Raw genomic sequence first — 27,317 nt, forward strand, 5'->3', positions numbered from 1 at the left:
TCCTGGAATGCCTATCGCAACACTGTCGTTCTCACATACTGTAAGACTTGAGGCAAACGGCAGACGTTAGAAGCTGCCGGGATGTAAATATGGACATACACAACATTGTGGGGTGACTTCACGTCAAGCTCTACTAGAATGTTCCACCTAATCATTTTTAACGATGTCCTATCCACATAAAGTCAGATTTGTCGCTTGTGCTGCACAGGGAACTCTCCGCAGTTGAATTCATCTGAGAAAAGTGCATAGCTAAGTGCTGCTGTTTTGGCTAGCAATAAATTCCCCCTAGGCTCAGCAATTTACTCTTTGTCTGTGAGATACTTCATCATACACTTGTTGTGTTGGCACTGTTGCAGAGCCCCCGTTGAGTCCGACGTCAGGCCGTGTGGAAGGCGAGGTCAAACTGTCCATCTCATACAGGAACAGCACGCTCTTCATCATGGTCATGCACATCCGAGACCTGGTAGGCAATCACAACGTGCAACCTGCTGCTTGAACGTATGTCTCAACTCACAACATATACTCCATGTTCCATTTCAGGTGTCCGAAGAGGGCACAGATCCCAACCCATACGTGAAGACGTACCTGCTCCCGGATCCACACAAGAGCTCCAAGCGGAAGACCAAGATTTCGCGGAAAACCAGGAACCCGACTTTCAATGAGATGGTTAGAAAACTTCAGATTATTATGAAAAAAAATACATGTATTGTTAATGTTAATTATTAAACAATTATCAGAATGTTTGAAAGTCAAATAAATGTTATTGTCACGTCACAAGTACAGAGCCGTGAAATAACATTTTTAGTTTTAACTAAGGATGTAACAATAGACAAATGCCACAACACAATAGTCTCACAATATGAAGCTCACAATACGATAATTGTCACAATATTGTTGGAGAGTTGGCAATATAAAAAAAGCTCACAATACCGCTGAAAAGCTCACGGTGTTGTGATAGAAACAAACAGTTCTGTTTAAAAATAAATAAAGCAAGATATTGTTTTTATTTATTTACTTTTTAACATAATAGCACAGACGGCGAAGAAAAATGCTTGGCCAGTTAATTTATTGTTTACATTGAATCTACTGTTATTTGTATCTTTGGTTTGATTTTATTATAAATTGACTTGAGTATTTTTAAATATCTAACATTTAGTAAATCAAAAAAGTAAAACATTTTTTCATTTCATTGGTGATTCACACCAAGACTTAATGGGATCATATTTGATATCAAAACATACCCCCATCATAAAATCCATTTACAGGTATAAGGGGGGGAAAGTGCAAAATCAAATGATGTCCAGTGAGTGGCAAGATGCTGTCTTGGTTCCATCTTCTATAAATGTATTGAAAGTCTGGCTTTCGTCCTCAGCTGGTGTACAGCGGCTATAGCAAGGAGACGTTGGGCCTACGCGAGCTGCAACTCAGCGTGTTGAGTGCCGAATCCCTCCGCGAGAACTACTACCTGGGTGGCATCACGCTGCGCCTCAAAGACTTTGACTTGGGCAAGGAGACGGTCAAGTGGTACAAGCTCGCTGCTGTACCCTACTTCTAAAAAAAAAAAAAAGAAAAAAAAAAAAGAAACACCGTGATTGTTTCTCTGATAAAACAGCCACCGCTTCCTTTTGTCTCTCTCCTCCTAAACTTTAACAATGAGCTGTAATGTTTTGTACATTTTGATATTAGAGGACCAAACCGCTCACATTCACAAGAGTAAATATATATATATAGAGAGATATAGACATGTTTATTTTTTAAGGACTAGAAACAAGCTTTTTTTTTTTGTTTGTTTTTTTTACACATTCTTAGGGCGCATCACAGTTTGCTGCTTTTACCGCAGATACTTTGGGATAGTTTGACACACCAGATTGCATCTTCTAAAATTCATGATTCTCCCTGTAAATGTCAACTTTGCTGTGTGAACTGCAGACACTTTTGGGTAGTTTAACTCACCAGATTTCAGGTAATGGATTCCACGATTCTTCCCAAAAATGTCAAGATTCCGCGCATTACACTACAAGAGTTCCCCACATAATGTGCCAAATTTCGCCGAATAGAGCAGTAGACTCTGACCACTAAAGGTGCCTTAGCGACAGCTCACAATCTTTTAATGCGGCCTTACTGTTAGATTTATTTTAAATAAGCACCTCAAAAGAAAGATGTATTCTGGAAATGTCAAGGTTTTTTTTTTGGGGGGGGGTGTTATTTTCTAGGGTAACGGTGGGCTTCCACTAATTGCACACGAGCTGGTATTAATGGCAAGACAGCACACTTTTAGGGGAGTTTGGGACTTCACTTGCAGTGCCTACATGTTCATTTGGAATGTTCCGGGTTTCTCCCGATCAGCACTTTTTTACCCACATCTGGAAACAAAAAAAAAGGGAACAAGAAAACTCACAATAAAGAGGTTTATAACGTCCCCCCCCCCATGCATGTCTTTTCTCATATGCCAATGATGACCCTTTATGAAAAAAAATGACACTCACTTTAATGACTATTAATCCCATCTTGGTTCACTCTACTGTATTATTGTCTATAAAGAGAACGTTTGTGTTAACATGGCCAGTTATTTATTTTGAATTGGTGACTTGCAACTTCGCCCCTATTCAATGAATCAGCATGTGGACTCTAATCCCTCTTTCCGAAAGCAAGTTACGGTAAATGTTTTTGGAACGAATGGAAAGTTGAGCCTTTCTGCCTGCATGACAAAATGTCACAATTTTCACCAACCCCAAATTGTTTTTTTTATTATTGTATTTGAACACACTGTTGCTGAAATTCCACCTGTTGGGTTTGCTGTCACAATTTGTGTAGTTTCTTTTTAATCCATTAAAATAAAATCAGGGTTTGCAACTGGGGCATTGACTCTTATTAATGCACAACTATATCGTGTCGATTGAATCAGGACACAAAGCTGCCGTCCATCCATTGTAACTTCCCTTTGATTTCAACATTTAAAAAAATTATTGCATGTTTAAATAAAGATTACTAAACGTTCCGTAGATCGCCAAACCACTACAAATTTCATCGTTCTATTAGGAAGGTGGTTTTAACTGGATTTTTTTATTGAAACTTTGATTTAAACATACATAGTACTTTGTATGAAATAAAATATAATTCCACAACAAAAAATAAATCAATACTGTGTCAGGCATAAAACACATTCCATTCAAGTCCTATTAGTGGCAAACTCACAAAAGGGATTGCCGTGTGCTACTACTTTTATTACTGTATTTGTAAATTCCAGCGTACTTCGCGTACATATTAAATCCTTCAATAAATATTAGAAAAATTGGAAATTCTTGTTTAGTGTACAGTAACCCTAAGTTATTTATACGTCCATTACTATTAAGTAGTTACTAGGTCGCGTACGGTCATTTTACAGTGACGCGACGTATGACGTCAACCTTGCGTCAATGCGTCACTTCCGGCGCAGGCGCAAAGGCCCATTTTCTGTCTCGTGTGCGGCCTCTCTTCCTCTACCGCCATCATGGGTCGCATGCACGCTCCCGGGTAAACGCCGATTTTTTGCTTTTAAAGTTGCCTTTTCGCCTTCACAGATTACCTCTAACGACACGAGAGTTGTCCTAATTGTACATTGAGCTTCAGTGGGCCAATTTGGAGATTTTAAAACGGCTCTACAATCTAGAAAAAGGATGAAGCAGGCGCCCTGTCTGCCGTCTTTTAGCTTCGTGCTAGCTGTAATTAGCCGATGCTTATTTGGAGCGTGTATGCTCAATTTACCAACGTTTGATTTACATAAAGCACACATGCAGCGAAATTGCCACCTATACTTCTAATAAATCGTCGTGTAACAAAACGTTAAGTGTTAAATTAATGTGACATTGCGTCTTGCAATGGTCTTACCAGGCGTGCAACCCAACCTCGATACTAGTCGAGCTAATTTGCCTTTTTCGCACCACTTGACAGCATATGTTTTCTTTTCTTCCTAACAGAAAGGGCTTGTCCCAGTCAGCTCTGCCTTACAGACGCAGTGTCCCAACTGTGAGTCCCACACTCTTGCATGCTTTTCGAACATTTCGCATCACGTTTAAAGGTTATTTCATAACATGTAAAGTAAAATAATAAATCGCATAAATGATCAAAAATATGTCCCTGCCAGTGAAGTTAAATTGTCACCGTATAAGTGTCCATGCAAATAACGCCATTGTAAGAGAGTCCAATTAAGAGGAAAATACAAGACCAGTGTCTTGGGAGGAATATAAGGATATTTGTTTCTAGTCCAAGCAGGCGGAGAAGAGACAGATGATTAAGGTGTTGCATGTAGGGATTATTTTGAATAAACAAACAGTCTGCAACCCAATTTACTTTTGGACATGGAGCAATAATCAAAGTACATTTTCATGAATGAACGTGAAAACTGATAAACAGATGTTATGGGACTATGTATTTGTTGAATAAATTTGGAGTCTGTGATAACAGATTTTTTTTAAATCACAAATCATTTCATTCCTTGTATTTCGAGTGTGCAAAATATATTTAATTCAGTGTTTGTTTGTTTTTTGCTGTGGCCTGGTGATGCTTTAGTCCATCACGGCACAAATATTGCTATGTACCCTTTTTTTTGTTTATTTTTTTCATGTTTATAATTCCTTGCAGCTAGTTGGAAGTTGTAAATGAGATGTTTCTTCCGATGGGGTTTCTACCATTAAGTCGTGGTGTGAATCCCGAGTTATGCAGTTAAATTATTTCAATGTAGCTTGTGAAACAAAATAACAATTGGCAGAAATTATTAGGGCCCCACCAAAATAAAAGGTTAGGGCTTTGGTAAGGAATACAATTTCCAAAAACAAATTGAAATGTGGACTTGTCAGACCACAGAACACTTTTCCACTTTGCATCAGTCCTTCTCTGGACCAGAGAAACCTTTTTGGGTGTTGTTGTTAAATTCCTTTTACGTTGCATTTTGTAGAGGTAGCGCCAAACTGTATTTACTGACATTGGTTTTCTGAAGTGTTCCTGAGCCCTTGTGGTGATATACTTTACACACTGATGTTGTTTTTTAATGCAGCGGTGCCTGACGGATTGATGGTCACGTGCATTCAATGTTGGTTTTCGGCCTTGCCGTTGATATTCAGTGATTTCTGTAGATTCTCTGAAAATTTTAATGATTATATGGACTGTAGAGGATGAAATCTTTAAATTCCTTGCAACTGTACGCTGAGAGCGTTGTCTCACACAGTTGTTCTCAAAGAGGTGAACCTCGCCCCATCGTTGCTTGAGAATGACTGCGCATTTCAGGGAAGCTCCTTTACACTTTGAATATTAAATATCGTGTAATTCATTCAATTCAATATAGGTTGAATATTATGCACTAATTATTGTATTCCGTTTTTATTTCGATTTTATACCATGTCCCGATTGCAATGGAAAGAATTGGGTTTACAATTAAGAAAAGTTGGCATTTAACCTATATTAAACAAAGATGAGGTAGGGTTATGATCAGGAAACAAAAAAATACGGGATTGACATAGTCCCAATGACCCCAACTGAAATTGGGAGCCATTTAATGTGGAAGCCAGTTGAACTCTAACATGGCAGCCCACACACCTAACCCAATCAGTGGTTCATGGCAAAACTATTAACTACTAACTGTACTATAATGCTTTTTTTTTTTTTTTTTTGCAGTGGCTGAAGCTGACATCTGATGATGTCAAAGAGCAGATTTTCAAGCTGGCCAAAAAGGGCTTGACCCCATCTCAAATTGGTAAGTCAAATGGTGGAATCAACTGAATGTTGTTTGCAGTTGTTTCTGAGGTGCATAGCATGTGAATGAAACCTGACTGCTTTGTATTCCAAATATTACTATTTTTTTACATTGCATTACGTCCCTATTCTTGGTAGACAGGACTGAAGCGTGTACGGCTAATAACTTTGTAAATTTATAATCATCACACCTCACTCCCAAGTGGCCGATTTACAGACGTACATATTTCTACCTTTATGTGTTGTAAGCATTTATCGCAGTTGGCCACAAGTAACACTGGTCTCATTATTTGTTACACACAAATCTGTACCGTAACTTTGTACCCTTAAGTATAAATAATTACATTTGTTGATAGGGTAATTATATGGACCTGTCATTCCAAACAAAGCAAATCTAAATAGATAGATAGAATTTTTTTTAAAGCAATGACTAAGTTGTGGAAGAAATTAGCCTGGATATCACTCATTTAAACTCAACCCCAAGTTAGTTTAAAATAAAAAAAAAAAAAAAACATGGTGCAACATAATTCCAACATCGTGTTAAACCTGACACACAACTCCTGGTAACACAAACACGCATATGAGAAAGATTAATGTCCTCATAACTTTTGATTCCATGCATCCTAGGAACTGAAAAAGATTTTTTTTTAACAATTTACAGCAGGCCCCAGCTATTTGTGGTAAATAGGGATCTTGCTGCCTCGTGTATTGTAACATCTGCATATAATTGATGGCCATAGACAGGGGAGGGGAATGTATCCATTCTGATTTTTTTTTAATTGATCGTCTGATTAATCAGTATTACTTGTTTTTTTAATAGGGAAAACATCCTGGAAAAACTTAAATCTGCGTGTCAAAACGCAAATAAAAAAAATACTCTGAAAAGTAACAATGTATTAAATAAGTGTTATTCAGTGAATTCTAAATTCGATTTTTTCCTGTTTCTTTTTTACAAAAAGATTAAAATAACATTGTCCATATAAAAAGTATATTTGAACTTGTACCATACTTTTTATTTGTTCTTTTTTTTTTTTTTTTTACAAGAATATTAAAATAACACTTGTACCGCACTCCAACGTTCATGCTGCTTGAGAAGCTTATTTTTCCAAACTTGACTAACTGTGACATGCTCAAGATACAAGATAATAATCATTCACTCTGTTTGTGGTGGCTAATTGCTCATCTTGTTTTGTTTTTTTTCTTTTGTTTTTTTAAGGTGTGATTCTGAGGGACTCCCATGGTGTGGCTCAGGTCCGTTTTGTCACAGGTAACAAAATCCTGAGGATCCTTAAGTCCAAGGGCCTGGCCCCTGACCTTCCTGAGGACCTGTACCACCTCATCAAGAAGGCCGTTGCTGTCAGGAAGCATTTGGAGAGAAACAGAAAGGTGCCATGTGTAAAAACGCCCAGGCGTTTTCCGCGTTTACTCTTATGGCTGAACACGGCCTGTTTGTGTTCGTCCATGTGCAGGACAAGGATGCCAAGTTCCGTCTGATTCTCATCGAGAGCAGAATCCACAGGCTGGCCCGCTACTACAAGACCAAGAGAGTTCTGGCCCCCAACTGGAAGTAGTGCGTATTCACTCACCTCTGTCTGTTAATGTCCAAGTGGTGGCACAAAATCATTGTTCTGCTCTCCCTCATCTTGAGAGTTGTGATATTTCTGTTGTGCAAGAGCAAAACTTGGAGGTTAATTAGCAGAGTGGCTCGCCGGTGTCACTTCTGCCAGTCACCTTCGCACAAGATGAATTGTTCGTATTAATGTATGAAATAAGCGTGTGTGATTTCTTCAATATTGCCTGACTGTTTTTTTTGTTTGTTTTTTGTTTCATTCACAGCGAGTCTTCTACAGCTTCTGCTCTGGTGGCATAAATGCTTCTTTTTCAAATAAATGAAAATTTAAATTTGAATCTCCCTTTGTCTTTTTTAAATTTAATAGGAAAAACAACATTGTTTAAAGTGCTTTTGCTAATCTGTGAAGGACGTTTATTTATAGATTTTGGTGGCATGTACTAATACAAGCATCCAATTTCATTAGCGATTTGTTGTAGGTCATCAACAGAGCTCAAGGTCCTGTCTACCGAGCCACAAAATTGACCTGTAAATTAAATTTATGCTAATCACATTGTTAAAAGTTAAATTTGTTTACTATACATTGGTTAGGATTTATTTATTTTTTACTTTTATATTTTCTACAATCTCCCTTAAAGCACCACAGGAGCTCCCTTTTTGGTGTCGGAGTACTACCAACAGTAGTGATGGGTAGATGAGGCATCCTGTATCGTTTCGACACAGTGACGCAATGTATTGACACTGTGTTGCTGAATACTGACACCTGGTGGACTTGCAGGAAACATTTGACAGGGTCATCTGACACTGATCTGTCAAACTAATTTTATCCAATTCCATTGATTAGCGACGTGATGTGTTTTTATATATCCTATTTCGTATTACTTTCCATCGCACTAATTATTCTCTTATCTAATTTATATATTTAACTGAATTATTGTATTGCACTGGAGAGGGGAGCTCTCTAATCTCGTTGCACACTTGAGTACAATGACAAAGGGATTTCTGATTCTGATTAGGCATTTGCTTTCACATTATTTTTACATACACGCAATTTCATAAAAAAAATCTTTGATATTCGAGACGCAGTTGATAAATTAAGAGAACATCTGTCTGAATGCCCAAGTAAAAGTGTTGTGAATGACAATGGACTCGTAATTAAAGATTTTTATTAAAAATAAATTAGTTTCTCCAGCGTTTTGTTATTCAGTCTATTTCTTTTTTTTAGGCAATTTCCCCCGCCTTTGAGAAGATCCTCTCACAAGGCACTGAAGAGGCCGGTGTGCACAACGCCTGTGTGGCTAATATAAATAGGTGAGGGAACGTTGCCTCCATGGACTTCCAGTATAAGAGCGGGTCTTCCGTACGTGCAACGTGTCCTGCGGACATATAGCGCTGCACCTCTGAGTGCGCATCAACAGTGACGTCTTCCATCTTGCGGATATTTAATTCAAAGTAACGCGCCAATAACTCGATGCTTTTTTTGAGCGTCCATCCTGTTGACAGATGCGCTTCCTTATGAACACAGTTTGGCGCGCGACCGCTGTGTCGACACGATTCTGGTAGTGGTCACGTGACTTTCTCAAAGCAGTACGCGCACCGACACGGGGTTTGCCCTGGAAGCTCGGCGCGCGCATCGACGCCTCAGTGTCGCTGGACCCATCACTAACCAACAGTGTTTTATTTTCTGACATTTATGGAACAGATACGAGATTCTCAAATGTACAAAATTCCTACGGTAGCGTTTTCATTTCCCGTTCCGTTGGGAAATTACGTGAACTTTCGGTGCGTCACCGTGACGTACAAAGATGGGGGCGGCCCCATGTTTTATAATGACTGACACTTGATATGTCCAATCAGAGCTCAGAATGACGTTTAACGACGAGGGCAAACAAAAAAATAGGAGGAGCAAACCCCGGCCTTTTGAGTTATTGACATTCGCTCTGTCCAATCAGAATACAGCCTGACGTCACCCTGTGTATTAAACCGAGAGTGTCAACGCAGAGGTTCATTCGCCTCTACTAGAAGATGCAAGAGATATGACTACCGGCAAAATGGAGACGCTACAACACGGGGAAGCCTGACTAGCAAAGTCTGAGGAAAACATGGCGCCAATTTGGCAGAAAATGAAGAAGCGTCCGTGTAGTGACATCCACCTGTCTTTGACGCGAAGCCAACTGGTCTTCAACGAAGAGTACCAGAATACGTGATAAGAGCCGCCTTTTTTCTCCCCGCATCGTCAAAAATGTCTCTGGATATGACTTGTGATCGGACAACAAGCACCGCCGCGGCCATGGAAAGATTTGGCAACCGGGGAATGGCACTTTTGCCGTGGACCAGGCAGATGTTGATAGTGCTGTGGGAGCATATCTGGGTTGTGGTTCGTGTCATCTACTGTACCTTCTTGTCTGGTAAGAAGGAAACCTAAAAAGTTTCGACTTTTTGATCCTTATTCACGCTGGCACGTCCGCGGTGCGTTAACGTACCCACGGAAACACGGCAATTTCCTCCGAGCTCTCGGTATTATTTAGCCACATTCATCTTTTTTTCTGTCTTCCTGAATCACCTCGCTCTTCGCCAAATCCGTGTTATACGACAATTCCAGAAAAGCAGTCCAGAAATACTTAATTACTCATGTAAGAGCGTTAGTAATCATTTTGGACCGTGTATTATAAAGCTATGGTACGTTTAAAGTAGCTATAGGAGAACGCAGCAAAATGTGTCGTTTGTACCATATTCAGCTAAGACATTTAATTTTAACAAATTCTCTTATCAATCTATTAAAAGATATTTCTGTCTATGACTGACACCAGCGGAGTTGCACGTTATACTACCGTGTATTGTGATCCGTTATGGTTGTCTGGGCGACACGGGCATTCTTTGTTTCCAGTTTCGAAACTATGATGCAGTACGTCACGTCTGCGCTTGCTAACTAAGCATAACAGTTCAACAACGCTTTTTATTCCTTGGGCTTGAAAAAAAAAAGAGAATTCGAACTTTATTAGGTTAATGTTAATCGGTGTGTGATTTGCCATTTTAAAACTGATTTTAAAAATGCTGAGCAACTGTCAAAAAACGTCAAAAGAGTTTATAATGTACTCTAAAAAAGGGTGAAAAAGGTGGTCTGAACTCAGAATTCCAAGGCCAAAAACCCAGATAAAAAGCTTTAATTGGGCTAGTCAACAAAATATTAAAGGTTTTGCTGTTTGCTTTCTCACATTTGCAACATAGAAATAAGTTTACAGAGGTAATTGTACCACTTGTTGTCCCACAATTTAAATATATGAGTAAAAACAACTCTGCAAATTGATTAGGAGCAAATTATTTTCTTGTTGTGCTGACTGACAATTTTGTCATAAATGTCAATAATATACATTTTAAAGTTGTTCCTAATTAACTTTTATGTCGCCCCAAAATACAAACTGTGTTTTGTTTGTTTTTGTTTTGATTTTTCTTTTTTCAGTGGAGGGCTGCGATCAATTGGGGGAGTAATCCCAGAAGCAAAAAAAAAAGGAAAAGCAAAAAAGCTCAACTTGTTTAAAAAAAGGGGGGGGGGGCTTGTCAAGAAAGATTCTAAGCTCTTAGTCAATCTCCATTTTTGTCACAATTTGACTTTAGCCATCATAATTTTTTTCTTTCAGTTTTCCAGATGTTTCGCTTTGAAGTGCACTTCCGGATCACAGACGAGGTGGGCCAGCACATCCAACACAGCCCAACTGAGTCCTTTCTTTTCTCCTCGCTGTTTGACGGCGACCCCGGAGTGATGGTAGGCCACCCGAGCGGCCTCTCAGACCTCTGCGGCAGTGCCGACAACAATGCTGGCGGCAGGGCCACAGCTGAAGCGCTGCTGTCGGGCCTGGCGCCAGATGATAGCATCTACATGGGCTTCCACGGCGATTGGAACATATTCCCAGCTTTCCCCAACGAAGCTCTCTTCCAGGAGGATTCCGAGAAAGACGGCGGCATCAACGAGTTTGACAGCCAGGAAAGCCCGGCCATGTGGGAGCCCATGTCCACGTGCAACGACCCTTATGACCTCTTCTTGAAAAAGAAGCCCAAAGCTGACATGACAGGAGGAAAAGTCGGCGAAGAAATGTCGGGCTTGAAAATGTGGGTCACCCGCTCCGACAGTGACTCCAGCTGGTCCAGTTCTGACGTGTCTGTCGCCGATCTGGAAGAGAACGAGCGCCTTATTGAGTTCTTCTCCAGGCCCAATGACCCATACGACCCCATGTGCTTCACTGCCTGCACTGTCAGCAAAGCGCCGCAACCCATCTGCACGGTAATTGACAACGAGGTGCTCGGCCTCGCCTTTTCCTCAGAGGACGAGGACGAGTTATGGAAGTGCCTCGACCGGAAAGAAGACCCATACCACCCCCTCAACTTCCAGGCCTCTCTAAACAATCAGCAGCCTCAACATGTCCCAGAACCTCTAAAAGCCACTCCCGCTAAACACACCGCACCCAAAACACTCCAGAAACATAGCCAGCGTGTCCCGCGGTGCTCTGACGATGTCATACAAGTGCCATGGAAACGACACGCCCACAAATTACAATCACTTGAGAGGCGCAGCAAACCTGAAACCCGAAAAAAGGTACAAAATCACTAACACACATTTGCTAAAACAAACACCCTGACTTGACAAGCTATTTTTATGTCAGTGTGTTGGGGGGGTGGTTTGCACTGCTGCCTACTGCGGCCCTAAAATGCTAATTACTCACATTTTCCACATACACTAAAGAAGTATTAAAGTGTGTTTGTTAGAAATCTCAATGTATCATTGTAAGTTTTTTACATTTTATTTAAAAAAAAATATATATGTTAAATATATTATACGGGAATGGCGTTAAGTTTGTTCGAATGATTGAATAAACGCATTTCAATAAAAAAAATCATTATAGGCACACATTTCTCTGATTTAAATGTATATGACTGCACGAAACATTTTTTAGGGTCAAGGCTTTTATTGGGAGGGTGTAAATACAAAACAATACAATACAACTTTATTTTTATAGCATAAGTCACAACAGCTGGAGCTGTAACAGTCTTTTCCATATGATGACTCGACACAGGGTCACATGGTCTGCCTGAACGCAACTTGTTTTTATTTTTATTTTTTACTGAAAACAGTCAAAAGTGTTTTCTGATAAATGATCTATCCATCTTGAAGATAGTTACTTTATTTATATATTAAATAAAAACATCGTTGCTGTACAATGCAAAAATATTTTTTTCTTTAGTACCCTTTTTTTATTTGAGCTAAAGGTTTTATTTTGAGGGGTTATTAATATAAATGCATTTTCGTAAAATGTATTTCATAATTGTGGATTTTGTAACATGTAGGTTGTTTTTCTCTTCCGTTGAGAAATTTATTTTGGTTAAGGTATTCAGTGAGTGGGTGTATTTGTAAACATGCATTTTTCTCCAAATTTGGAATAGGATTGACAGTCAAGTGGTGTGATTTAAAAAAAAAAAAAAAAAAAAAAGTTTTTTTCCTCCCCCCTCCTTTTTTTAGTTATTTTTGAATCAGTACTGAGACCTTAAAAGTTATTTTTTCCTCCTTCCCAGCCTGACTCTCAGCTTTACAGATGTCCAACTGTGCTGCCAAGTGTGTGTTTTGTTTAAAGTCCATGACATTTTTTTTCTGTTGTTCAATTGACCCCATAGTTGCCACTGCAATATTTTTCTAAGTGGACTGTCTAGGGCGCGGTGTCTATTGGAGGCGAGGGTTGTCCGCCGTGACTTGTTTGTTCAGCATTTGTCGTGTTGTAGTCATGCTGACTGTTCACGTGACTCAGACGAGTCAGCTGAGACTTGTTGCGAGCTCCCAACATGGGTTGCATCATGGCCAAAACAACTACACTTACACTTAGTTATTGCAACAATGTTTATTTAGGACCCTTTCATTATGGACATTCAAAATGAGGTTACAAAGTAGGTTTGTGTTTGTGTGTGTCCATCCTTCCTATTTTCCTTGCTGCTTTGCTTCTGTCTTTTCTCCTTCCCCGCTCTCCTTAATCATTCCTTGTATCCTTTTGGACCTTCCATCCTGTTTTTGTCCTTCTTTCCTTTTTTCAGTTTCCGCTACCTTGGTCCCTTCCTTCCTTCCTCCCCCCTTTTTCCTTCCTGCAGCTTCCTTCTACCTTCCTTTTCCTTTTTCCTTTCAAACATCCTGACTCCTCTTCTTCCTTTCACATCCTAATTGCTTCCTTCCTCCCTTCCATCTTTCTTTCAATCCTTCCACCCACCCTTTCTTTTTTTTTTTCCCTCCTTGCTTCTTCCAAAGCTCCTTTTCCCGCTTTTTCTTTCCTCTCATATCTCCAACCCCCTCATTTCCTTCCTTCCTTTACTTCTTTCCTTTCATATCATTCATGTTGTTGTTTGTGCTCTCGCAGGTACACTTCTCTCCGATGGTGGAGGTTCATGTGATGTGGGCGTGGCGCTTTGCCACCGCCGCCTCCCGCAAAGGACCCTGGGAGGAGATGGCCCGGGACCGCGAGCGCTTCCGGCGCCGCGTGGGCGAGGCGGAGCGTTCTGTTGGGTACTGCTTGGAACCAGCGCACCGTGACAGGATGCGCGCGTATGTGGACGCCCGCACAAATCCAGGATGATTTATTTATTTATTTATAGTTTTAAGACTTTCTCATTGGTTGCCGTGATTATCTATGTTTTATTTATGAGATTGATGTTGACATTTCACAACTTTGTACCTCAACAAATGTTTTCCGATAGTCCTTTTTAGCGTTTATTGTTGCACTGATTGACACTTTGTGATGGTAACCTCAGCATTTGTTTGTTGCCTTGTGTTTGGACCTAATAGGAAAATCACAGAATGTTTTTGTGTATAATGAATGTACAGCAGCTCAATTAGACGCCAGGAAAAAAAAACAGGAAGGGCTTATTTGAGTTTGAAACATTATTTAAGAGCTGCTGTATTTTTTTTTTTAATGCCTCAAATATTGTAACTCTTGATGTTGATTTTTTTTTTATGACCACGTAATGGAAGCCTTGTGGCACATGCTGTGAATTTGGATGTCAATTATTAACACAGATTGCTTTGACTGTTAAGAACTAAAATCATCCGACATCAATAAATAATGTAAGCTCAACAAATTGGAGTTTGTTTCTACTGATTGGAGCGTCTGTCAGGAACACAGATTTTGTGTTACAGCAGTTAACAGGGAAACTGCCATTTTGTTTGAGAATGTCCTCACAAAGGACATTTGTTTCATTGCACCACACTGACCAAAACAAAAGCATCCACACACTGCCATTCTAGCCTTGTGTGTTGAGAACCCTGCACACACACACACACATTTCGACCAGCCAAAATGTTCCCACCAACAAACATCACCAATAATTATAAACCAGGCCATAGAAAGATGACAAACATGAGCACACACGCACCTATTATTTCCTAGAAGCCCGTACATCTCCTTATCTGTTGTAAGGCTGTTGTAAGACAACGGCGCATATGATGAAATAACATCCCCGGGGGGTGCAATCAATTAGCAAGACGCATTTGTGTAGTTGGTGTTGCTGACACACTCGTAGCTTGTTCCTATTATGTTAACATTGGGTTGAGTTGTTCATATCTTATTAATTCAAATAAAATGCCAATAACACTTCCATTTTGGCTGCTCTCTGGTTGCTAAGCAACCGCTGACAGCGCGGAAATGATTGCAGGTGATTGCAGCACATGTGGATGATGATGATAAGAAGGAGAGGATGATCACCAAGTAGATGATGATGATGAAGATGCTGCTCTCTAACTCAACCTCCAGGGTGTCAATTAGCCGATGATGCAACCTGCCTGCAGCACGCCTAGCTGCCTCAAACAAAGGTAACACACCAAAATACCGTGATAGTGACGGACATTCAGGGAGCAACATGAAATTTTGGTATGAAATAATTATTTTAGAGTCATTGTGGCCATTTCCAGGGCTTGGGAATCCGTGTTAGAATTCCACTAGTTTCACTTAGCAATGTGGAATTTGATAGGCATGTCTTCCAGGAGTAGCCCCCCCTCAAAAAAAAAGTTTCAAAAACCCATGTTTAAAAGACTCAGGTTTGAAGCTTCACTGCGGGGCGTTTTGGCCATTTCCGGCATTAATAAAAAAAAATGAGGACCCCAAAGTCAGTTACACTTAACAAGATGGAATTTGGTGTGGATGTCTACCATGAGTCTAAAGTCTTAAGAACCCATACTTGAAAAGACTCGGGAAGTTTGGCTTGAATTCTGCATTAGTGTCACTCCAGAATATGTGGAAAAAGTCACCCCTTTAACATGCCATTTGGTGTCCATGTCTATCTTGAATTTACACACAAAAAAGTCTCAAGAAAGTATGCCATCAAATATTTGGGAATTCCGACATTTTGCTTTGAATCGGCCATTTTAGGGTCATTTACAGGGATTCTTGTCCCGTGTGTTTTTTTTTCCTCCAAAATGCAGCCCCCCAAACCATTCAGTTTCACTTGGCAACATGGAATTTGTAAGGCTTATTTAATATGAGTCGACCACAAAAAAAAGTCATGCCTGATAAGACGAAGGAAGGCTGTCATTTTTTATTTGAAGCGGCCATTTTAGGGTAACAATGATTTTCAATGCACCATGTCAGGTTAACGACAAATCCATGTCAGAGAGGATTTTATTGCGTTTCAAACTGTCAAAATGCGCTCTGGCGCTCTCATGCGGCGATAACATGTACTGCGCTATGCATCTTCCACTTTGAGCCATAGCAAGTAGAAATGGCAACTCCACCAGAAATGTTATGAAGGAAGACCGTGGGTTGGAATATACAGTATTATTTACAATACATACGTCGGAACTGCAGTAAGAAAGGCTATTTATGTCCTTCCTTGCAACAGACAAGCACCGCCTGTAGAGGGGGGCAAAGTCACATAGAAATTCCAGACTTTTTTCTTTTCATTGAAAAACACGGTCTGCGACTTCATTGTAGGTCATCATGTCCAGCACATTACGGTGATATTTATTTAGTTATTTTACATTAGATATATTATTTTACCTTGAAGTCAGAGTTGAACAGAATGTCACGTATTGTGCTTAAAAATTACAAGAGCAATAATAAGAAAATATTTAGGAGCTGTTGTCATGTCTCTCATTAAAGTGAGTCATTTAGCAGAGTTGAAAGTTTGTCCTGAGTCTGTTGAAACGCAAGCTGCAGGAAGGGAACATGAGTGAGGCCTGTGAGTGGCAGTCTGCACTCAGTTGAGGCATGGCGCTCAGCCATGCATTATTTAGCCTTCATTTGCACAAGACAAGACACAATGTGTGGCGGCGGCGCTGTGCCAGAGGGATGTTTTTGTGTTTGGAATAGTGTGTGAGCTTTACTCTCAATTCGTTTCCCCTTCTTTCTTCTTCTGCTTATTTGCGCTGCTCTGCCCAAAACCACTGAGATTTCTTTACTTATTTCAGTGTTTTTACCTATTTATGTTTGGTTTTAATTGATTTAGACATTTTCATTTGGTAAATGGTCTTTCACTTGTATAGTGCCTTGCCACCTATTAAGGCCCTCAAAGCGCTTCACACCTGCTGATGACATACCATCGGGAGTTACTGAGATTCAGTATCTTGCTCAAGGATACTTCGACATGGTCACAATGGCCAGAGATCGAACCCAGAACCTCTAGCTTGGGAAATGACCTCTCTACCAATGAGCCCCGCCGCCCCCATATTATTTTTAATTTGTATTTTTAAATGATATATATAGTAATAGTTCCCATGTATTCATTTTTGCATTTATATTCAATTGTATCTATTTGTATTTCTCATTTTAAATTATCATATCCAAATTTATATTTCAATTTATTGAATCTTTAAATCAGTAATTTCAACTTCTCAACGGAAAATATTGTCTAATTTTTGTAGTCCTCATCACGTTTGTGTTGAATCAGAACGAAAAAATTAGAAAAAAATGAAAAAAAACCCAAAAAACATCAGCTTTTAATTTCCAAAACAATAATCAACATCGTCGCCTGTTTTCTGAAATCTTATGAACCAACCAGTAACTGAATAAATATAATTTGTGTTCAATGGATGGATTTATGACAATAAATGCCAAATATAAATATAAAAAAATCAAAACCACTATACTTATCAACATTTTTACTACTATGTTGCTTTTTATCTACAAAACATCCAGCTCCACAGATTGGACAAGTTTGTCCCACGTCTGGTGTCACATTAAAACACTTGTCATCTGCCAATTGCTTTCACCACCACATGGTGTCAGACGGGAGTGTTACCCGTCGCACCCCCTTGCAGGTGATAAACATGATTTATCGTTGCGAGTTTGGCTCACTTCTTTCCCATCTCAGTGTCTCAAACAATGTGAATGTTTGGCTGACATATTGATGCACTTTTGCCCCTGGCTGTGTGTGCACAAAGGGACCCTCGGTATTTGCAGTGGGAGGCGGAGGGAGAGAGGTAAGGGTGGGCGGGGTGAGGGCCTTGACATCCATCTCCGGAATCCTGCACCTTGTATGCGTTTCCGTATCTGTCTGTCTTTCCCATCACAGTTTCATACACTGGCTTGGTTTTGCTTGAGAAAAAAAACAAACAGACATGTTGTAAGCCGAAGAATTGAAGTCTTTGTCACATGTGACGTGTGGTCGCTCCGCAATGTTGTGGGCATCCACACCCAGGTCTATTATCCGGGGAGATACCAGACTTGGAGCCAATCTTAAATTTTGTGGACATTGCGTCCTTAACGATTTGTATTTGTGGAGCAGTCAGGGTTATTATAGTTTGGAATTTTTCATTTTAGTTTAGTATTTATTTAGTTTTTGACTTTTGATTTTAATTCTTTCAGTTTTAATTCGTTTTTATAATCGATTTGTTAGCTTTAATTAGTTTCACTTTGGGGGAAAATGCTTAGTTTTATTTTGTGGTTTTAGTTTTAGTTTTTTGTAACAGGATTTTTTTTTTTTTTTTTTTTTTTAGAGATAGAGAGAGAAAAAGAGAGATTTGCCCGAGACGCAATCATAATCAAAATAATCCCAAATGGAGCGCTGCCGTTTTCTCCCAACTTTCCCCATTTTGCTGTTTTATTTTTGTTTTCTACCGATGAGGCCTCATGGTCAACGCGTTACTTAGCAAGACTCCTGACGAGGACAAGAAAGTTTGCTCATATTCCCCCGAAACGAGCCAACTTGCATCAGATCCTAGTCCACTTGAGATGTGATTTTGTTACTCACTCATAAAATGTTACACGGCTTGGTACCTTCTTATTTTAGTGGTACCATACAATATGTGTGGAAACCTTCGCTTGCATCACGATGGTCTTCTGGGGATCCCGAGAGCCAAAAAGAAGACTGCAATCTCAAGAATGTCCTCCTTTTAGGCTCCAGCGCTCTGGATCGACCTACTTACGGAAATGACGGCTGCAACTTCTGTAGAAATGTTTAAATCTCAATTTATTTTTATACTCATGCATTTAGTTAAACTACATGAAGGCCTATTTTTTTTATTTTATTTTTTTTGCTTTTTCGCTTTCCTGCCCCCTCCTCACTTGCTTGGGTCAGTGATGATGACCGGACTGAACCTGATGCTGCTGAACGAAAAAGATCTGAGCTGGGCCGCCAACTTGGCGGTGTAGTTATGGAGAATTCTGCATCATTAAAGGCTATATAACAAAATCTGACTTGACAATGTTGCTGCTTATAGTTTAGTCCAGTGTGACTCCAATCTTGTATTGTGTGGCGACAGTATGACCATCCCATTGACACTGACTTGTAATCGCTCCACAGCATTGTGCATGTCCTTTTATTTACGTCCTGGGGCGATACCAGACTTATTAGTTGCGTCTACAGTGCATCTGACCTTACGTTATGTAGGCATACTTCACGATTAGTGTTGCAGTCGACTCAGATGTGTGGTCGCTCCACAATGTTGTGTGCGTCCCTGTTCACCACTCAATAGGTTTACCCCGTGTGCTTCAGATTTTATGTTAAGTTGATGAGTTGTATTCCAATAGACTGATGTGTGGTCGCTCCTCAATGTTGTGTTCATAATGATGTGAATATGTGACTTATTATTACTCCCAGTCTGACTTGGACTTGGTTATGTGGCTATACTGTATTAGATGGCAATTGACATGTAGTCGCTTCACAATGTTGCGTTCGTCCATGTTACACTTCCTACAACGTGTTGTGTGGGTCCATGTTTATGTCTCAGGAAGTTACACCACTCTCGAGTTTGGCCCACTCTGCCTTGGGTCTTGGGTCAATATTTTGATCGAGTGTCTCGCTTAGTGTTCCAGTAGACTGTGACATGTGATCGCACCACAGTGTTGTGTGCCTCCATGCACCAGACTGCTTTTGACTTTACAGGAGAAGTGGATCAGATAATGGATGGATTACATAAAGACGACGTCTTTACCAACGATTAGTCTTCCGGAAGGCTACATCACGTGGTTGCTCCACAATGTTGTGCATGGCCACTGGCCAGTCTGCCTGGGTTCTTGCTGCATTTCTCAATGTTTTGATTTGAGTCAAACAACCCCAAGTTCTCCCTACTCGCGTTCTCACGACTATAATAGCTTCACCAAAACAGCAGTCGAGCACACGGTGATCTCAGCACTTGGCCGTGACTACGTTCCATTATTCTTTCTTTCTGGGGAACACTTTATCTGTCCACACAAATTCTCTGGAAACACAAGAGAGATCCAACCTCTACGCGCCCTTTCCTCAACCTGCCTCGTTGAGGGTTTTTTTTCCGGGCCTCTCGGAAAAAAAAAAGTGCTTATGAGCTAAAGCACTTTTTGAGATTAGAGCTCAAAAGACCTGGAATATGTGCTCACCTTTGGGATGAGGCTCGGAACATGTCCAGAATATTCACCCCCCCCCATCACACAGGGAATTAATGCATTGGAAAAACCTTTTTTTTAATTTTCTTCGATTTTGTCAACAGCGGAATGGGAAATGACAGGGAAGCAGCGGGTGTTGTCGCCACACGTCTCCTCTAGAATGCAAAAGGAGATTCCGATGAGCTCAGCGTTCCTGATGAGTGACTGTGAATGCACCGTGCATGTGGAATTGTGTGTCATAATGAACAATTAGGGGGAGAACGTGTTTGCAGCAGGCAGACATCAAAACACAACAAGCAACTGGCCCAAACTTAACCTTTTTAAGGTGGAAGTTGAATTTTGAAATGAGGTGTGTAACCTGTTACACAGTACAGAGCTGATCCAAGCCATGAGGCAAACGTGCTAACCACGAGGACACCGTGTTGCTAATAACAAACATACTCCACCTTTGGTTTCATTACAAATTGCATTCTGCAAAACGTTTTAGAATTAATAGGAATATTTTATAATAAATATTATACAATATTGATGGAGTTGTATGTATATTTTGCAGTGTTGATTTCAAAGATTATGCTCACGTTTGACTTGTGTATCATGTTTAGATCCATACATATTTTAAATATTTTGTAATATTGATCTAATAAATTCTAACATTTTTCAAGTGTGTGTATTTCATGAATATCTTAAATACTTGTTTTTTTACCTCAAATTCTGTAATGCTACAGCCAATATTGTTGTCTTATCTTTTTTTATAATATTTAAAAAAAAATATATATATTTCTTGTCTTTTCAAATACCTTTTTCAAGATTTGTGTATTTTCCACCAAATATTTTGTTAGCGTTTTCCCAACATTTTTCTTATCTTTCTGTCTTTTCCCATTTAGTATTTTTTGGTCTGATATTATATTTTCTAAAAGTGCTCTACAACTGAGTTGAGTAATCATTTTATATATATATATATATATATATATATATATGTATATATATATATATATAATATATTACATATATATAACATATATATAATATAAATGCACACATACACACAGTCTGAAGAAGAGAAAAGAAGTAGAGCCGTTTCCTGTTTCCCAGCTCTGAGTCATCAGCGCCCTCTCCGACAAGCAGTAGTCCAAAGTCCGCCTCTCGACGGCGTCCCTGAAGGCAACGCCGGCCCATGCTGAGTGATCGCGTCTCTCCGGGGAGACTCAGCCGAGAGATGAACTAGGACAAGCGGATCATGGCGGCGCCTCTGGGCCGGGACTCCCTGCCCGAACATTGGACGTACGGCGTGTGCGGGGACGGGAGGGTCTTCTTCATCAAGTGAGTCAGCTCCCTTCGTTGGTTTTTTCGCCCATTTTCGCTCTCTCTTCGCTTCGGCGTAACAGGTGTTTTTTTTTTAACCCTCCCTACCTCCTCCCTCCTCCTCCTCCCCTGCCTTCCTCCACCCCTCTCCTGTCCGTGCGTGTATCTGGGGAACAAGCGACCGTACGCGGGAGACCACCTGGTTGCACCCCCGCTCCGCCGAGCCGGTGAACTCGGGACATATGATCCGCTCAGGTAAGCTAGCAAAGCGGCCGCCTTGACTCCTTTAGCCCCGGTTGGCCCGGTTCCTGTCGACACGACTCTGCTTTCAACTTTGAAGTTTTTTTTTCTCCCGTTTTTTCAGATCTACCCAAGGGATGGGAGGAAGGATTCACGTGTGAAGGAGCAAGCTACTTTATCGAGTAAGTGCAAAATAAAAAAGTTTGTTAAGAAGTGTTTGTGAACGTGTCACCTACGTCTAGTTAGCGTTAAGCTTGAATAATGGCTGCCGCTCGTTAAGCCACTCAGGGACACTTCATTAGGTACACAACACCTGGATTTGCATTTCATGCGTATTTTTTTTCTAAATTGTGTATTAAATTACACTTTCCCTAATATTCACTAATGCTGTATGTGTAGACAATGTTTCCCCCCCCATTGCATGTCTTTGCCATATGCATATTGCATCGGTCATTGTCGCGATATCGATATTTTTGCGCTATATTAAATGACCACGCCTACTTCAGTATTGTACTTTAACTTTGGCCATTGTGGTGGTACTTGTAGAGCTAAAGTATTTTTTAGGCGGAATTTGGTGCCAGACGTTTGAAAATGTTGGACTAGTCCACTCTTTGTCCGTACACCCCCTGGTTGCTCCAGTGTGTCAGCAATGTTTTGTGCCGCATTCCTCCACTTAGAGATGATATTTGGTTGCCTCGGCCCGTAAGTATGTCAATATTCAAACGAAGCAAGTTGCCTGCAGTGACACAAGTGGCAGGCAAAACATCACCTGCGGCACATTTAATGCAAAAGGCTTTGAGCGCGTTTCACCAAATGCATGACAAATCCCTTTCAAGTTGATATTGGCATTATTTTTCCCCATGTGGGGGAGTTCTATGACATTTCTTGCATGCTTTCCATTCCCTGGCGACAACACCTGCACGAACAATATGTACTTAATGTTTTTTCTTGGGAGATTCATGCACGTGTAAAATATGTGCTTTTAATATATTTTAACTTTTATCATGCATTTTCAATTTATATATAAAATATTTTCTATCCTTACCCAACAACCAAAGGCTTGAAGCAAACAACAAAATTACCACAAACTGTCATTGAAAAAAAAAAACATTCAAGGATGGCACAAAACTATTAAATAAGAAACAAGAACGCATTCTGAACATTTTTTTCACAAAAATCAACTCACTGAAAATCTTATTATTGAGGTACTGTTTCCCTCGCCTGTTTTTCCAAATCCACAAGAAATTATGTAATATAGGCATTATAAAACTCAGTTTAAGGTCAGTTAATACATGTCTACCATCTAGTGGTGATTAGTGATATTACAACTTTAAACAACAGTTGACCCCCCTCAGTTATTCTGTGATTCTATTCCTCAGTTTACCCCATTGTTTTGTGGAAAATGTATTTTGAATTTTAATCAGCGTTTTGTTTTGGTTTTGTACAAAAAAAGACAATAAAAAAAAAAAAAGTAATCCCAAAGCCACAAAAACACCCCAAAAATGTGCCCGTCCCAGGCGACCTTTTCATTTGTATTTCATCTTAGTCTTTCATTAATTTTCAGTAATTATATTGGCTCTCCTTTGTGTGTTAAGGTCCGCCTAATTGTGTGGCTGATTCATGATTTAATTGAATTTAATTGATTTTTTTTTCCACTTTGTGAAGTTTTTTATCGTTAATTTGAATTTTTGAACACAGCTCTTGTAATGTGTTTTCAGGTGTTCTCAACGTTGTAGCCACCATCAAGTTAAAAACTCTTCCATATTAGTGTGTTCACGTGTACCTAACGTTTGAGATCATTATCTTTTATTGTATTTTAATCCATCAGTAATATAATTTTGTGACGTCTGAATTGTGTGTTCTGGTGTACCGCATGCTGAGCCCAATTTTCTATCGTCCATCAAATTTTGCATACAGATCTAATATGGAATCTCTGCGGCGTACCTAATGTTGTGGCTTTTCAAGCATACATTACTATGACATGAAAGAACTAACTCCCATGATCCGTAGCGCCGTCATAGCGAGCCACACTGTGCTGCTAAACATGGTGACACAATGTTTGTCTGCCTGCTGGCTATTTGCTGGCATATTTATCCCGCCGGCTGAAGTTTACTTTGCCTGGACTTGTTGAATAACCGCCTTGACTTGTGGACTCAATGTAGATGTGCATTTAGGACTGAATGACAACCTCCACGGGCTTCCCCCTCCCCTTCACAAACATACCGCCTCTGTGTGCTGTGCATGTGGTTAATTATTGGCCAGGATATTTGTCTTTGATTCCAGCAGTATTGGACGTACTGTAGTGTATTGTGTAGTGGTGTGTATTCGCCCACTGTCATGCAGCCCCTCTTAGGAAGGGGCTTCTGGTGCAGGAAGGGGGATAAAGGGGAGTTGAGGGATGGTGTGGGTGAGGGGAGGTGGAGGGGCGATGGGCAGAAAGAAACTTGCTCGGATGCAAAGTTAAAGAGGGGTTTTGTCCCCATGGCCTTCATCACTTCTCTAATCTACAATAAATAAGCTGCGTTTTCCTATAGTGAATAATGGAAGCAGGAATAGTCACCGTTGTAAATCGACTATTCACTATAGGTAATGTTTTGAGTCACATTTTTCTCTCAAACTGCTACTTTCAAGGGACCCCCCCCCCCAAGTTGTTTTTGTTTTGGAGTTAAAACAACAGTAAGAAATATAATAAAACCCCTAAGACAGTGATTCTCAACATGTACAGACTCCCTCTAGTGACAGGAGAAAGAATCACCCTCTAACCACAGATCAGTTGTTTTGAACTTTTTATTTGAACCTTTTACATACATTTTATATGAAATACATATAAATGAAATGGTTCAATGTTTTTATTTTACTGTATGTTTGTTACACTGGCTTGGAAGAATCTTGAACCTACTTATTGTGTATGTATACATATTAGGGCTGTCAAAATTAAAGCATGAACTCAGGTGATTAATCCAAAATGTTTTAACTCAGTTAAATATTTTAACTCAATTAACTCAGTTTGATTTACTTCAAAAATAATTAGCATACTTTGCAAATATTGCGCCATATTAGCTGTACATTTTTAGCACGCCTTAGAACAAAATCGTGTTCAAGTTACCACTGGGCCTTGCAAACCAACACTACTGCAGTGTGGCGCTTGTGGGCAGATTTGAGAAACGTTTCGAAGAAAAAAAATGCCTGTAAAGATGTCTCCATTTCGATCGTATTCAATAAACAATGAAAGCTATTAGAACAGTCTTTCAATTAAATACACTTCATATTGGGTGATTTTGCATCAATTCCAAGATATTATTCAAGTAAATATCTGTTACAAGCTTTGCAAAAAAATTGTAGTTGAAAAATGTGATTAATCGTGATTAATCATGGAATTCTTTGTGATTAATTAGTTAAAAAAATCACTCGACAGCACTAATGTGTATATATATATGTATATATATATATATATATATATATATATATATATATATATATATATATATATATATATATATATATTCTGGTCATAATGGTGTTACTTGCAGAGAAACATTTTTTTTCAAATATGTGAAATTGGGGTAATTTTTCTCCCACTCTTTAACACATTGTGGGAATCGCTGGTCTAAGTTTTAATTTTGTTTTGTTTCCCTCATTTTATTAAATTTGATTTGATTTGTTTTCAGAGCAAGTTTATCAGTTTTCATTTATGAAAAAAAATGCTGCTTCTGTTTATCTTTTATTGGTTTTAGTGAAAAAAAAATCTAGTTGTATTTCGAGATTGACCTGACTGAAATGAAATGAACCCTTGTGCGATATTAATTGAGGAATGGCTGAAACCGAACATTTTCTTTCTATTAGTTTCATAAATATAAGATGTAGTTTCAGTTAGTTGTCTTTCTTAAAGGCATTTTTATTGTTTTTTTTACTTTGGAAAATGTTTTTTCAATTTAGCTTTAGTTATTTAATTTATTTTTGCTAACTGTAATAACCTTGGTTTTGGAGCACATGGGTGGAAGTATGCAGAAACATTTACAGAAATAGTCAGAAAAGAAAATATTTACTTGCGTACATTTTTGCAACCAAACAGTCAAAAATGTTATTTTTCACAATAAGATCTTTTTACATACTTAAATTTCCTATAACAAGCAAGCTTGTGTCAATCTTGTATTTCTTTAAGGTTATATCTTTGATATCCAATTAAGTGCTTTCACTATACATTTTCTTTGGTCGATCCTTCCAAAACAAATGGACAAGGCACAAAACCTTGAAAGCGTTGCGATGCGAAAGACTCGATGATGCTATCGGGAGCCCGCGACAAAGAGGCTTATCTCCAATCAGCTTACATTATGTCACAAGTGTGTGTGGCCTTACATCGAGTGGAACACTTTTGAGAAGGATGCGTCTTATAACAGTTGAAGGTCGGATAGAGTTGTTGAGCATCATGCATGAATGGTGACGTCAATGAGTATCGTAAATGGAGCACAAGCATAAAAAAAGAGAGCTACCGGGAAAGATTCGTCATCTCGATGTACTGAATGAGTCAAGAGAACTTCGGCAATGGAGGCTTATAAGCACAAGAAGCACACACATTTAAAAGCAAAGGAACTACTTATGATTTGTTCGGGTTCACAATGAATCATTCACGGAGGGAACAGATGATAGACAAAATCAGAGGCTGAGCAAGCTGTGCAAACGTTATGGGGGGGGGGGGGGGGGGGGGGTAATACCTTACCAGTTTGTCAGTTTTTTAAAAAAAGGAAATCACTGAATTATTATTACGTTTGTAACACTGATTGTTCTGGATATTAGAAAAATAAATCATGGGTGATTTTGATTATTATGTTCAAAAATACACAGACAAAAACTGTTCGCTAATGCCAACTTTACTTATCAGTGCGTAACAAACGTCATGACACGGCACCATGTTGTCATTGTTATAATAGTTAACCTGTTGGAATTTATCAAATGACCGAAATTCATTGAAACGTAGCTCACGGTGAGTGATATTTGTTTCTATTTCGATCCTTGACATGAAAATGACTGGTAGGACTAAAAGGTTTGTGGTTTGCTGTATTTTAGTGATTTATTTTTCTTAAGGGGCAGTCAAGTTAAAAAGTTCCATGAATACTAAACAGGGCATTCTGATTAATATTGTGTTTGTAGTATGTGACTTAAGTAGCACCTGTTTTTATGTATCTCTGGGGTGGCCATTTTGCCACTTTCTGTCAACTGCAAATGACATCACATTTCCTCAGAGCTCAGGTAACAACCAATCACACCTTATCTGTTTTCTGTGTTTGGTCATGTGATGTTCGCAAGCTGAGCTTTGATTGTGCTGTTTGGTGACATGTGCACCGCACTGAACATGGACCAGATGAAGCGAAGGAGAGAATTTTGTCCACTTGTATAGTTTAAGCGGCCAGGGGCAATGCACTTCTTCCCTGAAAATTTTGCCATGGTTGTGGTTCAATAAAAAAATAAAAGTAAGACATTATACGTTGCGCTCTCCGAGCGTCGCATTTAAGTGCAAGAGCCAGTTGCCCAGCGGGTCTGAGTAGGCCTCAAAGCAAGACGTCCTCTTGGTCTTCAAATGAAGGGAGCGCTTTATTTTGTCAGACAACTATTGTCTCTGTCAACAACACATTGTTTTCATTGCTTGGAGGGGTGAA

General features: G+C 39.5%; 4 protein-coding genes and 1 non-coding gene across 10 annotated transcripts in view; all 5 read left to right on the top strand.

Annotated features, from left to right (window-relative positions):
- pik3c2a (phosphatidylinositol-4-phosphate 3-kinase, catalytic subunit type 2 alpha) overlaps positions 1–2,858 on the top strand; it is a 30,869-nt gene extending 28,011 nt beyond the window's left edge. For all 3 annotated transcript variants that reach the window (XM_088298308.1, XM_088298309.1, XM_088298310.1), the window contains exons 31-33: positions 357–463; positions 541–666; positions 1,373–2,858. In XM_088298308.1, coding sequence (XP_088154434.1) covers positions 357–463; positions 541–666; positions 1,373–1,555 — 416 coding nt within the window. In that variant the 3' untranslated portion in view covers positions 1,556–2,858. The remainder of the gene's footprint in view (positions 1–356; positions 464–540; positions 667–1,372) is intronic.
- A 535-nt stretch (positions 2,859–3,393) lies between these two features.
- rps13 (ribosomal protein S13) lies at positions 3,394–7,635 on the top strand. The gene is made up of 6 exons (XM_088299408.1): positions 3,394–3,513; positions 3,957–4,005; positions 5,650–5,728; positions 6,944–7,113; positions 7,197–7,297; positions 7,564–7,635. The coding sequence occupies exons 1-6, from the start codon at positions 3,491–3,493 to the stop codon at positions 7,595–7,597; spliced, it is 456 nt and encodes a 151-aa protein (XP_088155534.1). The 5' UTR covers positions 3,394–3,490; the 3' UTR covers positions 7,598–7,635.
- Positions 7,338–7,470, top strand: LOC148335245 (small nucleolar RNA SNORA19). Its single transcript, XR_015844178.1, has one exon. It is a non-coding gene; the product is annotated as a small nucleolar RNA SNORA19 (small nucleolar RNA).
- A 1,636-nt stretch (positions 7,636–9,271) lies between the features above and the next one.
- Positions 9,272–14,407, top strand: LOC148335246 (uncharacterized). The gene is made up of 3 exons (XM_088299595.1): positions 9,272–9,705; positions 10,936–11,888; positions 13,690–14,407. The coding sequence occupies exons 1-3, from the start codon at positions 9,540–9,542 to the stop codon at positions 13,903–13,905; spliced, it is 1,335 nt and encodes a 444-aa protein (XP_088155721.1). The 5' UTR covers positions 9,272–9,539; the 3' UTR covers positions 13,906–14,407.
- A 6,886-nt stretch (positions 14,408–21,293) lies between these two features.
- The window catches only part of LOC148335247 (pleckstrin homology domain-containing family A member 7-like), an 80,084-nt gene continuing 74,060 nt past the window's right edge, over positions 21,294–27,317 (top strand). For all 4 annotated transcript variants that reach the window (XM_088297978.1, XM_088297981.1, XM_088297979.1 and 1 more), the window contains exons 1-3: positions 21,294–21,441; positions 21,602–21,678; positions 21,788–21,845. In XM_088297978.1, the coding sequence (XP_088154104.1) occupies positions 21,359–21,441; positions 21,602–21,678; positions 21,788–21,845 (218 nt within the window). In that variant the 5' untranslated portion in view covers positions 21,294–21,358. The remainder of the gene's footprint in view (positions 21,442–21,601; positions 21,679–21,787; positions 21,846–27,317) is intronic.

The sequence above is a fragment of the Idiotropiscis lumnitzeri genome, chromosome 6 (assembly GCF_059441095.1).
Source record: "Idiotropiscis lumnitzeri isolate Australia: NSW breed Sydney's pygmy pipehorse chromosome 6, RoL_Ilum_1.0, whole genome shotgun sequence".
Classification (NCBI taxonomy): Eukaryota; Metazoa; Chordata; class Actinopteri; order Syngnathiformes; family Syngnathidae; genus Idiotropiscis; species Idiotropiscis lumnitzeri.

Bases quoted from the DNA above. Each gene is read 5' to 3' on its own strand.
- rps13 (XM_088299408.1), top strand. From the start codon at position 3,491: ATGGGTCGCATGCACGCTCCCGG. The intron at 5,729-6,943 runs GTAAGTCAAATG...TGTTTTTTTAAG, and splicing joins CTTGACCCCATCTCAAATTG to GTGTGATTCTGAGGGACTCC. The intron at 7,114-7,196 runs GTGCCATGTGTA...GTCCATGTGCAG, and splicing joins ATTTGGAGAGAAACAGAAAG to GACAAGGATGCCAAGTTCCG.
- LOC148335246 (XM_088299595.1), top strand. From the start codon at position 9,540: ATGTCTCTGGATATGACTTGTGATCGGACAACAAGCACCGCCGCGGCC. The intron at 9,706-10,935 runs GTAAGAAGGAAA...TTTTTCTTTCAG, and splicing joins CTACTGTACCTTCTTGTCTG to TTTTCCAGATGTTTCGCTTT. The intron at 11,889-13,689 runs GTACAAAATCAC...GTGCTCTCGCAG, and splicing joins AACCTGAAACCCGAAAAAAG to GTACACTTCTCTCCGATGGT.